Source organism: Engystomops pustulosus, chromosome 7 (assembly GCF_040894005.1).
Source record: "Engystomops pustulosus chromosome 7, aEngPut4.maternal, whole genome shotgun sequence".
NCBI classification, from domain to species: domain Eukaryota; kingdom Metazoa; phylum Chordata; class Amphibia; order Anura; family Leptodactylidae; genus Engystomops; species Engystomops pustulosus.
In genome coordinates this window covers 168589146-168606337 of record NC_092417.1, presented here as the reverse complement: position 1 = coordinate 168606337, position 17192 = coordinate 168589146, and the positions used below count along the sequence as shown (strand labels likewise).

Here is a 17192-nt window from a genome sequence, read left to right as displayed (position 1 = left end):
CGATAACCCGACGGATTCGGAGAAACCGCCGCATTTAAAAAAAAAAAAAAGTGTCGCGGGACACGCGCTTACCTTCACCCAGGATAGCTCGGTGAACTCCTGTGCGTTCCGATGCTCTTCAGCGCAGCAGCGCCACCTGGTGGACGTCGGAGGAACTACCTTAGTGAATTGCCGGATGACCCGAATCCACCGCAGAGAACGCGCCGCTGGATCGCGAATGGACCAGGTAAGTAAATCTGCCCCAATATTTGCATCCAAACAAATGGGAGCTTATATGCAGTAACCTGATATGACCACTACACAGAAATTGGAGCTATATACTTTCTATTCCATTCTGTGGGGGTGTTGGGCTTGAACCCATTAATCCTAAGGATCACAGGATAAAATATTCTGATACAGTAACCAGAGCAGTTCCACCATTGCTCTACTAGAACCAAGCACCAGATTATCAGTCTTTACTAAATTACCAGATGATAAGATTTCAGCGCATATGGAAATCCATCTGTAGGGAGTCCCAAATCAATCATCAAACTTCTGTTATTACACGTATGCTGAAGACCCTCCCTGCTTCTAGCACTTTGTACGGTATTATGTATACTATTTATACTATTCTGACACATAGTTCGATTCTACGAGAGGCTTGATCCGTGATGAGTCCAAACAGGGTCTCCCGCACATCCACCCTGTAAAAGGTCCTTCTGCGCCGCTAAACTTCCCTGCACTGATGTTCCCATAGGAATGTGGCTTTTCTCCAAATATTCTCATGAACATTTCATTAATCTTCCTGGCTCACAGACAATCTCAAAACATTGTTGTGTAGAAGTTTAACTGTTTATGACCCTTTAAAAAAAAAACCCTGCGGAATGTTTGGCTTATTATTTGTATCCATTGCAAAATGATCTTTACTTCCCCTTACAGGATCACAAACTTTCCAACAACTATGCGGAAACCAATAGTAACTTTGTAACTAGTCTTATTAGAGAATACTGCCTCCGTATGGCTCTTTTCATACTGCCTCTTAAAATATGGAACAAAATTTTAAAAAATTACATCTACCTCCCCCCTCAACTCACTGTAGGCTCAAAGTCTATTATGTCATAGTAGTCTATGGAGAGGGGAGGAATTGAATTAGAACAAACCAGAAAGAAAGCAAACAGCTTGTTGGAGAGAATGAGCCAGAAGGGCTCTGGGGTGCATTACTAGAGCACTTCCATGCTCTGTCTTCACAATTGTTACACTGTCTCCGTCTCCTTCCTGCTCCCTCAGCACTTCACTTTAATATCTCTTGAGCAATTTCCTCAGAGATAACATACTGATGCCATGCTGGGCCAGTCGATTTGCCACCAGGATAGATGGAAAAATTACAGACACCCAAACATAAGCCAAGTGGACTGCATTGTAGTCAATGGGATCTTCTGGGCTCTGTTGGTATCCATTATTTAACCTTTTAAGGACTGACACTTCTGTTGATGGCTGACCCAGTGGTCATTGTCAGACCATAGGCTTCCATTGATGGCTGACCTAGAGGTCATTGTCACGTCATAGTCTTCCATCAATGGTTGAAGTCATTGTTAGATCAAAGGTTTCAGTTGATGGCAGAAACAGAGGTCATTGTCAGACCATAGTCTTCGATCGAAGGCAGATCCAGAGGTCATTGTCAGACTATAAATACAGAGAGTATATAGGTTCAGCTCACCTCCCTTGTCACCGGTATATAGTATGGTCGATGTACGGAGAGCTGTGTGGTAACCATTAGACAAATTCCAAAAGAGGAGCTCCAGCATCCAGACCGCACAAAAATTGTTAAAAGTCCACTTTTATTTTAGAAAAAGATTAAAACATTAATACAGAACGTCACATAAGTCTGACGCATTTCGGACCATTATGGTCCTTAGTCATAGCAAAGGACTCTAATGGTCCAAAACAAGTCGGACTTCTGCCATTGATGGCAGAACCAGAGGTCATAGTCAGACCATAGGTTTGTGTTGATGGCAGAGCAAAAGGAACATTGTCAGACCATAGGCTTCCATTGATGGCAGACCCAAAGATCATAGTCAGACCATAGGCTTCCATTGATGGCAGACCCAAAGATCATTGTCAGACCATAGGCTTCCATTGATGGCAGATCCAAAGATTATTGTCATACCATAGGCTTCCGTTGATAGCAGATCCAGAGGCCATTGTGATACCATAGGCTTCCATTGATAGAAGACCCAGAGGTTGTTGGATACCTTAGGCTTCCGTTGATGGCTGATCCAGAGGTCATTGTCAGTCTTTAGGCTTCCGTTGATGGAAGACCTGGAGGTTGTTGGATACCTTAGGCTTCGGTTGATGGCCGATCCAGAGGTCATTGTCAGTCTTTAGGCTTCCGTTGATGGAAGACCCGGAGGTCATTGCATACCTTAGGCTTCCGTTGATGGAAGACCCGGAGGTCATTGCATACCTTAGGCTTCCATTGATGGAAGACCCGGAGGTCATTGCATACCTTAGGCTTCCGTTGATGGAAGACCCAGAGGTCATTGCATACCTTAGGCTTCCGTTGATGGAAGACCCAGAGGTCATTGCATACCTTAGGCTTCCATTGATGGAAGACCCGGAGGTCATTGCATACCTTAGGCTTCCGTTGATGGAAGACCCGGAGGTCATTGCATACCTTAGGCTTCCGTTGATGGAAGACCCAGAGGTCATTGCATACCTTAGGCTTCCGTTGATGGAAGACCCAGAGGTCATTGCATACCTTAGGCTTCCGTTGATGGAAGACCCAGAGGTCATTGCATACCTTAGGCTTCCGTTGATGGAAGACCCAGAGGTCAATGTCAGACCTTCACGGCCATGGCAGCCCACAATCACATTTTGTGGGGCTGTAAGGTTGACAGAGGGAACCTGCCAGCAATTGTGACAGAAGTCTCTACATTTCCCCTTTAAGGGCAGTTTTTTTAAATACAAATTATTCCAGAGTTCTGTCCCATTTTAAATATAAAATCTCCCCCAATGTATCTATTTCTGAGCCCTGTGTCTACCGATTGAACATGTGAGGGGTTTGCAGGGTAATAATCCATAACACATAAGAGTAATACAGACGCACATTCTCCCCAAGTGTAGAAACTCGTACATTTTACTCATATCCTGTGCCGAAAAATCTTGAACGTATTACAGTGGAAATATCACATTTCATGTCATGCAATTAGGACATCACTTTCCAAACGAGTAAAGTTTTCGGGGGCGAGGCGCACCAATCCCCTTTACTCTGGAGAACAATTACAAACAGATATGTTTAAACATAGCAGCATATAAATAGATTTCCTTCTCAATGCTGAGGTGCATTTCATATTCCGCTTGGCCGAGGCCAAGAAACTTTGTATCCCTGATGGAGCTTTATCACTTATGGGGACATAATGCAGGAAGTAAATCAGGAATATTGGCAGGAATTAAATAGAAACCTTGAACATATTGTAAAATCAACTGTTAAAATTATGTTAATAAGCCAGAAGGGCTCTGGGGGTGTTACCCGCATTTTATCTCATTATATTTGTTCATGCACGTGATATTGCTTATATAATAAGAGGAATTCCTCTTCCTGATCCCTACTGTCCTAATTTAAGATCCTGCATTACTACATGAATGGGAAAATTGAAATGTGCTGTATTTTCTTCTGGGTGAAAAATTATAAAATAAAAATCCAAGTTGAAAAAGCAACAACTGGTGAATGGATTCCTAGATGCTGTAAGTCACTACTCCCCGCTGCCAAAAATGTCTATGTCTGATGCCTCAGTGATTTCTGTATATCTTGCTAGCAAGATGGAATTCAGCAGATATCTCAGGAGTGAAAATCAGACAAGAATCAGACAAGAAAAGAAGGAGGATAGTAAGAGCCAAAGTAAGTAGAGAAAGAACCACTTTTTCTCTGGAGGTATATGACAAAATTTATTTTATTTACTTGCGCTATTAATTTATTTAAGTTTGTTGAATATATGACCGTTTAGGCAAATAAAGAATAATAGTTCTGCCGATTCCTATTTACTTTATTTTTCAGTTTGATATTCTCTGTCACCATGTTAAAAAGTATCAGAAAGATTTTATTTGCTTACATGTTTAGCATTGGGTCAAGATAGGTCACCCATAGAGATGCTGAAACCTATGTACAGGCAGTCCCCAGGTTACATACAAGATAGGTTCTGTAGGTTTGTTCTTAAGTTGAGTTTGTATGCAAGTCGGAACCGTATTACTTTATTATTGTAACCCCAGTCAACATTTTTTGGTCTCGGTGACAATTGGATTTTAAAAATGTTGGGTTTTCATAAGAACCAGGATTAACAATAGATCTTAATTACCGACACCTTTGATAATTGTTATAGCTGTTAATTGTAGCCTAGGACTAAAGTACAGCAAATTACCAAAATCCAGAGGTCCGTTTGTAACTAGAGGTCGTATGTAAGTCAGGTGTTCTTAAGTAGGGGACCTCCTGTAATAGCTTATAAAAGTTTGATAGGGAGTGTTTACATTGTATTCATTGAGCGTCACCTAGTGGTGGCGGCAGGTAGCCAGGAATTTTATTATAAAGTTCTGATGTTCTTTGAGATTATATTAATAGAAAAACATCACAAATCGATTGACTAGAGAGTGGCTGTACTTAATGGCTGTACTTAATGAATCTCAGACTTATTGACATTTATCATACACCAGCCCATTATTTAAGCCCTCTGGTGTACAAACCCTGATAAATGTCCCAGATATACTTGAATGTTGCTGAGCTTCAAAGAGTCCATATGATTGATATCTCACCACAGACAGGTGTCAGCCCCCCACTAATGTGTGATATTGACACCTTATGAAAAAAAATGCAATGTATGTCTATAGAGATAATGGGGCAGATTTACTTACCCGGTCCATTCGCGATCCAGCGGTGGGTTCTCTGATGCTGATTTGGGTCTTCCAGCGATTCACTAAGGTAGTGCGCCCGATGTCCACCAGGTGTCGCTGCTGCGCTGAAGTCCGTCGGAGTTCACTGGAGTTCACCAAGCTATGCTGGGTGCAGGTAAGTGCGTTTTGAGCGACACATTTTTTTTTTTAAAACACGACGGTTTTTCCGAATCCCTCGGGTTTTCCGACGACCATGCCCCCCGATTTTCGTCGCATGCATGCCGGCGCCGATGCGCCACAATCCAATCGCGTGCGTCAAAAACCCGGGGCAATTCGTCACAAAGCGGTAATATTCGGGAAACCCGACGGAAAAACATGATTCGGGCCCTTAGTAAATGACCCCCAATGTGGTGCGCCGTTGCCTCCACACCCCTGTCCAGCTACCTGAAGTATATTCATTATTTACACTGCACTAGAAGTATCTGAATAGACACTAACATCAACAAGTGATAACGGCACCCCCTTCCCAGCAAATAGACCCCCAATGTTAAGATTGTTATCCCCTGTCCATGGGAGTGGATCCATGGCAATGAGTCTTGCTACAACTCCTTTAAACAGACTGAATAGACACATAGGGGAAGGTCCGATGGGCTCCGCAGCGCTCGTCAAACTCCGTCAGCTCCATAGAGATGAATGGAGCAGAATGGACATGCACAGCCGTCTGCTCCGCTCATCTCAGGGAGCGCCAAGGGCTCCGACGGAGGCAGTTCAGACCTCACATAGGACCCCCAGTTCTCGTGATCTGTGTAGGACTCATCACTGAGGACCCCCCCCAACTGATCAGGCCTAACTTGTGGATAAGGCCTAACTCGTTCCCTGGGAAAACCTCTTAAAAGGACACAAACATAAATAAGTGATAACGGCCCCCTCTTTCTTGTGATCCCAGCAGTCAGACCCCCAATGTTAAGATTGTTATCCCCTATCCATGGGAATGGATCCATGGCAATCAGTCTTGATACAACTCCTTCAAACAGACTGGACTCCGGGCTGGTACATTGTAACCAAACTCACACATTGTAAGCAACTATGAGGCCAGGAAAAAGATTTACTTCACTAGGAGCTTAGCTTTTGCAAATCTAGTTCAGCCACTAGACAATGGCTTCTTACTACATACAATGGGGCAGACTTACAAACATTATCCAAGTTGAATTTCTATGTAAGTCGGAACTGTATAGCTCCAGATAAAATTTCTTTTTGTCAAAGTGACAATTGGATTTTCAAAATTTTTTGCTGTAATGGGACCAAGGATTATCATTAAAGCTTCATTACAGACACCTTACAGCTGATCATTGCAGCCTGGGACTATAGTAACATCCAGAGAGGTCACCAGAGGTCACAGGGGGCAGAAGGGTCCTTCTGCAACTAGGGGTGGTCTGTAAGTCGTGTGTCCTTGAGTAGGGGGCCGCCTGTATATTGTTTTTTAAATCCCGTCCCATGTTGACCAAGGCACAAAAAGTGTCCAAAATAATAAATGTGTTATTAAGCAGTTTTTGGAACAAAAATTAATAGGGGTCTAAGAGGTTGCACCCCAACTATTAGACACTTATCCTCTATCCACAGAATTTGTAGGACAACCCCTTTAACTTTACAGAGGCATATCAGGCATATGGATATTTCCCGCTCCAAATTGCAGAAGATAACAATCCTTCGTGTGGCTGTAACGTTATTGTTACAGATGTTAGTGATACAAGAAACCGACGGCTCGCCTGCAAAATAGCTGTACAAACAAAGAAAGCCGTCCAAATGTCACAATGACTCCCCGTATTCCTAACAATCTGAGCTCGGATGAATAACAGGATGAGAGTCCCTTGTACTGGATCCAGCTGGTTCCATACATGTAGAGTTTATTGCTTATGGTTTAATTAAACATGAGAAATCTGTGTTTTATTTGTCTAAAAATATTATACCAAATGGTCATCTACTTGGCATAAATCTGCAGAACAAATGACCATATGATACTTTTTAATATATCTTATCAGAAGAAAGTGCCTCCTTCTCCGCTTACATGGGCACATTTCATACTTCCATTTCTTCCATACTTCCATACATTCCATACCTCCTAATCTCTCTTCACTCTCTGCTGAATTCCATCTTGCATATAACAAGGTAGGAGTCACTTTACATAGAAACTCTATGCAGAGGCAAACTGGTAGTGATCACAGCAGTAATGTCTGTGGAGAACTGCAAATTCACAGACAGAGACTGCAAAGAGAGAACCTGCTAGAAAAGGAATGAGTCACATAATGACCAAAAATTGGGATGCTTAAACAGGATTAATGACTAAAGTATTTGGATCTGAAAGTCTCAGATAACCATTATGCCAGACAGGGAAGACATATGTAGGTGCTTATTAAAAGTTGAGATGAAACTTGAGAAGGATTAAGATCATGGGGAATTACTTGAAGTTCATTGTTAAAAACAACAAAGCCATTTAAAGTACCTTTAAATAGTTATGTAAGAAAAAGTTCTGTAAACTGCTACTTGAATGGAGAAATACAGGCGGTCCCCTACTTAAGAACACTCGACTTACATACGACCCCTAGTTACAAACGGACCTCTGGAGATTAGTATTTTATTGTACTTTAGTCCTAGGCTACAATAAACAGCTCTAACAGTTATAAATGATGTCTGTAATGAAGCTTTATCGTTAATATTGATTCTTATGACAACTCAACATTTTTAAAATCCAATTGTCACAGAGACCAAAAAAGTTCTGGCTGGGATTGCAATGATAAAATATACAGTTCCGACTTACATACAAATTCAACTTAAGAACAAACCTACAGACCCTATCTTGTATGTAACCCGGGGACTGCCTGTATGTGCTGCAATGTAACAAAACATGTATTTGCATTAGTTGGACAGAAACAGATGAAAACTAGAATATCTCCATTATGGAGACCCCAAAGATAAAAGTCTAAGGGGGTCAGATCTGGAGACATTGGGGGCCAATCAAGTGGCCCACCACAACCAATTCACTTTTCCAGGAAAACTGTTCATGTAGGAATGCTCGGTCCTTTGTGGTCATCCAAAGGCAATTGTAAATGCTGTGAAGATACAAGATGTGCAGAATCTGAAACAACGGATACTGGAAGCCTGTGCTTGTATTTCTTCTGCGTGTTGCTATCAGTGCATCAAGAATGGGAGAAGAGGGTTGATTGCCAATCCAACACAATGGGCAGCACTTTGAACACGGGAGATGGCACTAGCCGACACCTGGGACCGGAGTCTAAGTGGCACCTGGTCTTCACCAGAGCCCGTCCGCAAAGCGGGATGGTCTTGCTGCAGCGGGGTGCTGATCCGGAAGTGACCAGCGCCAATCACCTGTGCACTGGCCCTTTAAATCTCTGAGTGCCGGGGCACGTGCCCTAGGGAGAGGGGGACGCGCTGGGTCTAGGCCCACCGGGAGCGAGGAGAGGGAAGTTCGAAGAGGGGCCCGGGGCAGCACCACAGAGAGGGACACGGGTGTGCCCACTATCCGTGACATGGATCGCGGGGACACCCGTGACATTCATAAACTAAATAACTTATTTTATGTAGGTGTATCCATATAAATGGCTCACCCTGTATGTAGGTTGGCATTAGGTGGAACAATCTGCACCATTACCCAGGTTCGTATTACCAAAGGTGACCGAATGGAGATGTGGGGTACTTGACATTTGGCTTGAAACCCCAACCAGTTTCAACTTTATCTGGAACCTTGGGTCACATATACAGTAGTAACTATTGCATAGCAGGGAAGTATAGTCTTCTTGCCCTGTCAATCTGTACACACCGGCCACTGCCACGGTAGCTGTATGCCAATCACATAGACACCTCTGTGCCATGTTGGCAGCACAGACTCCCGGCAGCGTGGATTTATGACGCTGCATTTACCTCTACGCCACTCTTCTTACCTTCCCCTAATGATTAATGTAGCACTAATCTGTCTTCCTGCAGCAGTAACCTGTACACAGTCACCAAGTAAGGAATTAAAGTTGTGGATTTTGGCGCAGTTTCAGGTTTCTTCCGCCAGCGTTGGCCTCGAATCAGGGTTCATAAACTCAACATGAAGAAACGGAATTTGTGCACATTTTTCTCTCTCGCTGCTAAGATGCCAACTATCCATTATACCCTTGAGGGGGGCATCAATGTTTTTCTTGGGGAAGTCACAAACTAATATGTCCGGGTAAGTTCAGCCTATAACTATACAAATCGTATTCCATTCAATGGCTGCAAGCAGAGCTGTAGGCGATGAAAGCAGATTTGTGTTGCTGTGTATAGATCTATATAGTGTAACACATCCAAGACTAGGTCTGATGTCCTTCTGTGATTAGCTGAGTGGCATAAGTCCAGCTACACTACTTGGAAGAAGACCATGATCATGTAGTTCCAAAAGTACAATTACTCTTTACCCTTCCTTGTAAAATAACGACCTGTAAAGACTTGAGCCAATCAGAAAAGAATTATTTTATGGCGTCTTTCTGTTCCGACTTTTCCATTAAGTCCCAAGTGGTGAACACCCACTAGGATGTCCATGTGCCCTAATAGGGTATAGACACATACACTGGCAAAACAAGGAGACTTTGGCCCAATACCCCGTCTCACGTTGTCTTACACATGGATGGTATTAATTATATATAGTGTAAGACTTGTTTTTTTGTGGAATATACAAATAAAACAAACATCTCCTATGTTTCCGTAAAGGGAAGGTTTTACCCAACTTAAAGGAAACCTACCATTTAGAATGGCAGGGGTAAGCTGTAAGTACTCAGGGTGAACTGGTGCTGGTACTTACTTTTGTTAGTGTTATAAACCGCGGTATCGCGGTTTTAACACTTTTTAAACTCTAGACCAGAACAGGCTCCGGCGCTGCGTGCGCACGATCGTGCGCGCGCCTACATAGGAAATAGAGGAGATGTTGCGCGCGCACGGTCGCCTCTCCTGCTCTAAAGTTTAAAAAGTGTTAAAACCGCGATACCGCGGTTTATAACACTAACGAAAGTAAGTACCGGCACCAGCTCACCCTGAGCTGGTGCTCGGTACTTACAGCTTACCCCTGCCATTCTAAATGGTAGGTTTCCTTTAACTACCAACCAGTGGCGTAACTAGGAGAGACTTCTGAATGGGGCCCCCTTTCCATAGTAAAAAATATACCTATTTGTATAGTCACACACGAGTTATAATCACACACATTTATATACTGCAAAAAACACACATACATTATATACACACCATTTATACAGACATTCATACATATACACACATACATACAGTACCATATACACACATGCAGCATTTAGAAATTACATATTACACACACATATAGAGCATATTCACATCACCATATGCAGACCTAAAGTATATACACACCACAAACGCACACATCCGGCATGTGCACACCAACTAGCCAAGATGCTGTGGCCCCCTTGACACTGTGGGCCCCATAGCAGCTGCTATGGCTACTACCCCTGTATCTATGCCCCTGCTACCAGCCCCTCTGATACAGCATGAAATGTAATTTCTGTAATGATGTTTCTTATAAAGAAAAAAAAACTGTTTGGAATGTTTTTCAACTAATAAAAATGATCTTATATAAAAAAAACATTACATACATTATACATTTTCCTGTTTTATGTGAAATCCCTCCGTTTACCAGTAAAACCATCTCCCTCTAAGTCTGGAAATGATTTTTACATGAGATGAGTCAAGTTTAGTGGTTGCAGGTTTAGTGTCATTACAGACGCCTCTATCTTCTGTACTTTAGTAGCTAGAAACATGCTACTGGTGTCATATTAAAGATAAGAATCTCATCTTTCAGGTCATGACCTTATGAGCTACAGAACCAGAGATACAGGCAGCTAGATGTAGTTGGAAATGGAAGCTGCAGATAAAGATCCTGGTCCTGCCTATATTTAACTTCCTGTACGTCCAGTTGTGGAGCTTACAGAACAATAATCTTGATTGGGATCTGAAATATGAGATTCTTATCTTTAATATGACACCAGCAACATGTTTCCAGGTGCTATAGAACCAAAGATAGGGGCTGCAACCACAAAACTGGACGCATCCCATGTGGGATGAGAAGAGTTATGTTTGCCGGACTTGGGAGGAATTTTTTTTTTACAGGTAAATGTGTGAGATTTCATATACACTCACCGGCCACTTTATTAGGTACACCTGTCCAACTGCTCGTTAACACTTAATTTCTAATCAGCCAATCACATGGCGGCAACTCAGTGCATTTAGGCATGTAGACATGGTCAAGACAATCTCCTGCAGTTCAAACCGAGCATCAGTATGGGGAAGAAAGGTGATTTGTGGCCTTTGAACGTGGCATGGTTGTTGGTGCCAGAAGGGCTGGTCTGAGTATTTCAGAAACTGCTGATCTACTGGGATTTTCACGCACAACCATCTCTAGGGTTTACAGAGAATGGTCCGAAAAAGAAAAAACATCCAGTGAGCAGCAGTTCTGTGGGCGGAAATGCCTTGTTGATGCCAGAGGTCAGAGGAGAATGGGCAGACTGGTTCGAGCTGATAGAAAGGCAACAGTGACTCAAATCGCCACCTGTTACAACCAAGGTAGGTAGAAGAGCATCTCTGAACGCACAGTACGTCCAACTTTGAGGCAGATGGGCTACAGCAGCAGAAGACCACACCGGGTGCCACTCCTTTCAGCTAAGAACAGGAAACTGAGGCTACAATTTGCACAAGCTCATCGAAATTGGACAGTAGAAGATTGGAAAGACGTTGCCTGCTCTGATGAGTCTCGATTTCTGCTGCGACATTCGGATGGTAGGGTCAGAATTTGGGGTCAACAACATGAAAGCATGGATCCATCCTGCCTTGTATCAGCGGGTCAGGCTGCTGGTGGTGGTGTCATGGTGTCTTTGGGCCCCTTGGTACAACGCCACAGCCTACCTGAGTATTGTTGCTGCCCATGTCCATCCCTTTATGAGCACAATGTACCCTGTAACATCTGATGGCTACTTTCAGCAGGATAATGTGCCATGTCATAAAGCTGGAATCATCTCAGACTGGTTTCTTGAACATGACAATGAGGTCACTGGACACAAATGGCCTCCACAGTCACCAGATCTCAATCCAATAGAGCATCTTTGGGATGTGGTGGAACGGGAGATTCGCATCATGGCTGTGCAGCCGACAAATCTGCGGCAACTGTGTGATGCCATCATGTCAATATGGACCAAAATCTCTGAGGAGCTTCCAGCACCTTGTTGTATCTATGCCACGAAGAATTGAGGCAGTTCTGAAGGCAAAAGGGGGTCCAACCCGTTACTAGCATGGTGTACCTAATAAAGTGGCCGGTGAGTGTATGTTACCAGATGTTGCATGTCCTTCTACAGGAATATAACATACACGTTTGTACCGCACATAGCAGCAAAATAATAACTTGCGCAAATAAAGAAACAACAACATGGAACACATTTTTGGGCAATTTGGGAAGTCATTGGTAACTTGGAACCTTGAACCCCAAGTATCTTCCCAAACCGCCATGTTTATATTTATCTAATTAAGTTGACAACGACTTAAAGGATAGTTTCATACAAAGCATTGGATATGTTATGAATAGATCTCTTTATTTTAAGTGAAAAAAAGCATATTATGTGATACATAAAAGGTACAAATATAATAATTTTCTTCATTTTACGGCAACATAAAAATATAAATTGCAGGGCAGGATACAAAAAAATATAATGTGCACTGAGGCAGCCGTTCAGCACCGTAGACAGGGTAAAAATCAGCCATTTTTGCAGCGAAATCCACTGCAAATATCTTTTCTTCTAATATAATCTATATTCAGATGTGTTCTAAATAATAAAATAGAGGATTTCCAAAATATCCCAATTACATTTTTCTATTGTAATACCATCTTTCACCACACTACCATATAGTCTAGTAGTTTTTCCATAGGCACCAATGCAATAGCGCCCCCATAATATGATCCAATGGGGGTGAAATGTTAGATCTCTTAGTAAAACAAAATTTCCTAGAGGTTCTTCACTCTATCAGAAAATAGAACAGATGGCAACTTGATATAAGACAAAATAGGTGCTACTGCACCTTTAAGGCTACAACCCTCTAATCTTAAAGGGATCATGGCTTTAAAGGACATCTACCACCAGGATGAAGGATTGTAAACCAAGCACACTGACTTACTGGTGTTACCCTCTTTGGCAGGATTCACTGTTCTTTAAGCTTCCCATGACCTTGTTTTAAGTAAAAAGGCTTTAAAAATTATGCAAATTAGCCCGAGGGGCTCCAAGCTCCATTATCACCTATAGAGCCCGAAGCCCCCCAGGCTCATTTGCATAATTAAAAAAACAGGGCATAAGAAGCTAATAAAAAAGCAGATCCTGCCAGAGGGTTGCACATAACAGTATGTAAATGCACTTGGTTTACAGTCCTTCATCCTGGTGGTAGATACCCTTTATCTTCTTTGTCTATGGGCAATGAGTGGACTTTTTATTATTCATTTTAGTAGAATTTTTTATAAATCATAATTTATCCTTCCACATTTCGCATAGTAAGTACAATAAACACATCATGTGATGCGGCATGAAAGTAAAAAGCCACAGAAATACTAATTCCAATAAATCAATCAATAATATTACAAATGTAGTGTTTAGTAAAATGCATCATGTTATTTTTGGGACATCGCGGGCCATCCAGTCCTGCCACAAAATGTGATCGGGAACTAAGTGTTTCTGCAAAAAGCACTACTCAACACACAAGTATTGGTCCGGAATTGGCTGCTATTGTAGCAATAAGGACTATAATAAGGACTATAATAAGAACTATAATAAGGACTACAGAGATGGAAAGAATTTGTAGCAAATTGAACTCATGTGTCAAATTTGCCGCTTTTTCGACACAAAATTGTGTCAAATCCATGATTGCAGGATCCCTGCGGAATGTCTGTAGTAGGTTTTGCCATGAATTCAAGGTGTGTAGTGCAACCACATTAATGCAATGGTTAGAGGAAATTTACCATCAGAATAAACCCGGGACATTACTCCTAGATCCAGGCACCAGGACTGTTGTAATCTTCTTATATTTCTTATCTGCGGCCTCTTTCCTTCAAAATCATGCTAATGAGTCAGGAGGGCTCTGGGGGAGGGTGTTACCAGAGCTCCTCCATGCTATAGCTTCATAGGTTGTTACACTGTGCAGGTGTGTTTGAAATGCCTTGCGCCACATTTATCAAGGCTTTCAGACCTTTTTTTTTTTGGACTTTCTCGGCCTTTGAGGGAGATGGGTGTGGCCTTGTGAGAAAGGGGTTTGCCTTGTGGAAATCATCGGTGCACCCTAAATTTTGGCGCTCAGTTTAAACCAACTAAAAGTAGGTATAAAGTAGGAATCGACAGCCTTATGCTGCACCAGAATTCATCATGACAGGGATAAATCTGCCGCAGCAGTAAGACCAGTGTTTATTAGCTAGAGACTAGCAGAACCTGAGACACATTGAGATTACAGCAGGCGGACTAAGGGTACAGGGGGGACAGTGTAACAGCCTGTGAAGCTACAGCATGGAGGGGCTCGGGTAACGCCCCCCCTAGAGCCCTGCTGGCTCATCAGCATAATTTTAAAAGTAGATTTTAGAAGGAAGGAGGCCATGGATAACAAATATAAGAAGATACCACAGTCCCGCTGCCTGGATCTATGAGTAACTACCCCTGGTTTATCATCTTGTATGTTAATGGTAGATTCCTTTAAGCTCCTTCCCTCCTGCCATATATTTCCTGTAAATCACTGAGGGTTTCCCGCAGCAGAATAGTCTGCAGCCAACCCGCAGTGATTTCTTCCTGTGTGTCCCTGGTCTTAGGATGCATTTACACGTTCAGATTTTGGATGCAGATTAGATACCAATTCCAGGTACGGATCGAAATCTAAGTAAAGGAAAGATTACAAGTGCTGCTCCTTCTCTTTTTTGTAAAGTCACGGTACTTCTGGTTATGGCTTCAAATTACATATAAAAGCCTGAAGGTGTAAATGAACCGTTACGGTGTCTATGGCCGGCTTTTTTTTTTTTTTTAAACAGCGCCACCCCAGCTGTCAGGTCATGTGTGGTATTGCATCTAATTAAATGGAACTGAGCTGCAACATCACACGCAACTCACGTACAGATGTGGACAAGACCCACTTAGTGTTTCATGTTAGGACGACATATAAATATAAGCGGATACAACCTATAAAACTACTCTGAGCCGCCATAGTTAAGACAATTTTTACAAAAGAAAACCCCGGAAAAAAATCTATTAATGTCAATTGGCAAGCGGATAGCGCCCCCAGCCAGGCCGCGGGCAATTATCCCAATAGGTGATATGTTATATTATTATCGAAATGGTATGCGACCGACATTCCTGGCAAATATAGCGCCGCTTCGTACAGGAAACATGACTTACAATTAATCCATTCGTAGATCCTGCGGGAGGGGGCGGGGGGGGGGGGGGAGTGAACGCCATGATATTATAGAGACTCGATATAAGGGAACACCTGACACAATGGCCTGTGTGTTGTGGATCGGTGGCAGATTAGCGGCACGCCGAGCGCGCCTTCTATATAGATTTCAGCCTCTTCATTTTCACAGCAGGTAAATTACAGACCTGCCGCAGTTATTCATTAGCGGAAATTTCTCCATAAATTGTGGAATGAGCCGAGACCGAGATATTTTCATGTAAATTATCACCGTCGGTCGCTGCGTACGTTTTTTTCAATGGTCCATCTATTTTCTATGTAAAACTATTGGTCATTGTTTTGCTGTCATTCCAAAAACAGCGCCACCCCTGACCATGGCTTGTGCTGGTATTGCAGCTCCGCTGTATAGAAGTGCGTGGAGCACGATTGCAATAAAATGCGCTAGCCATGGCCACGCGTGGTGCAGTTTTTGGAAAAAAGCAGCCATGTTATTCAACCTCCATGCAACCCCTGATCAGAAACTGGCTCCAAAAGGTGAGATTGTATAGAATAAGGTGGAGTGGAGAGGACAAGGTAATGTTTCAATACTTTGGCGCTCCCAGCATTCTCAGCTGTCAATGTGCAGAAAATGGTAAAGGAAGCAACAGCGCCATTTTTATGTGTAGTGGTGAGAACTGGTTACTGCACATTAGCTCCCATTTACTAGAATGGGATCTGAGATGCAGTTACTTAGCACGGCCACTATACAGATAACGGCACTATCTGATATCTCTCTGAATAGTTACGGCTGAGGACAGATAATCGGTGGTGGCGCAGGGTATTGGGCTGAAACCAATTTGTAATTGATGAGCCGCCCTAAAGAATGGTCAACAGCGCCATATTTATGTGCAGTGGCGAGACCTGGTTACTGCACATTAGCTCCCATTTACTAGAATGGGATCTGAGATGCAGTTACTTAGCACGGCCACTATACAGGTAACGGCACTATCTGATATCTAATCGGTGGTGGCGCAAGGTGTTGCCAATTTGTAATTGATGAGCCGTCCTACAGAATGGTCATCAGTGCCTTTACCCTGGAAAAACCCTTTAACTTGATAAAAATAATCAGCTTGTTAAAATTTGGCCTCTAAAATGACGTCTTCGTGTGGGAATGTTGTGCGATAATCTATACGTTAAATGTAAAAATAATGTAGAAATATATCAAATCTTCCCTTTGTATAAGCATTAAATAAAAATCGTGACTGGTCGTGAAGCTTTTCGGACATATTTTTACAGTCTTCTTCCTGCGCGTTGCGATCTTATTCCACACTGCGATATTTCGTGAACAGGTTGTACAGGACTCGGAGTGTAGACTTCAAGTCACAGTTCACGATGTCTAAGGGTAAAACAGAAGATCACAGGCTCAGACACTACCAATGCGAAAGAAAGCAATGACTTACATGGATTGTCCAGGATTATATATACATTGCTTAGTTCTATATATATTCTATTTATACCAACTAAGCTTAAAGGGGTTGTCCACTTCCAGCAAATAACTGATATTGTTTGTTAAATGAAAAACTCTACATTTTTAAAATATACTTTAATAATTTCTCGTGGTTTTCCTAATCTCTGCATGTTGTCATTCAACAAGAAGCTTCAGTGTTTACTTCCAGTGGATAAACACCGGTCCTGAGTCATGTGATGTCACACGGGTGCACGGCTCGTTATATCCCTGGGTCATGTGATGTCCCACAGGTGCATGGATCGTTATAGTTCTGGTCATGTGACGTCACACAGGTGCACAGCTCGTTATATCCGTGGTCATGTGATGTCCCACAGGTGCATGGATCGTTATAGTTCTGGTCATGTGA

At 42.6% G+C, this 17192-nt stretch overlaps 1 protein-coding gene across 2 annotated transcripts in view; it reads right to left on the bottom strand.

Annotated features, from left to right (window-relative positions):
* Positions 1-12480: 12480 nt before the first annotated feature.
* PARVA (parvin alpha) overlaps positions 12481-17192 on the bottom strand; it is an 82540-nt gene continuing 77828 nt past the window's right edge. For both annotated transcript variants that reach the window (XM_072118880.1, XM_072118881.1), the window contains exon 13: positions 12481-16714. In XM_072118880.1, the coding sequence (XP_071974981.1) occupies positions 16638-16714 (77 nt within the window). In that variant the 3' untranslated portion in view covers positions 12481-16637. The remainder of the gene's footprint in view (positions 16715-17192) is intronic.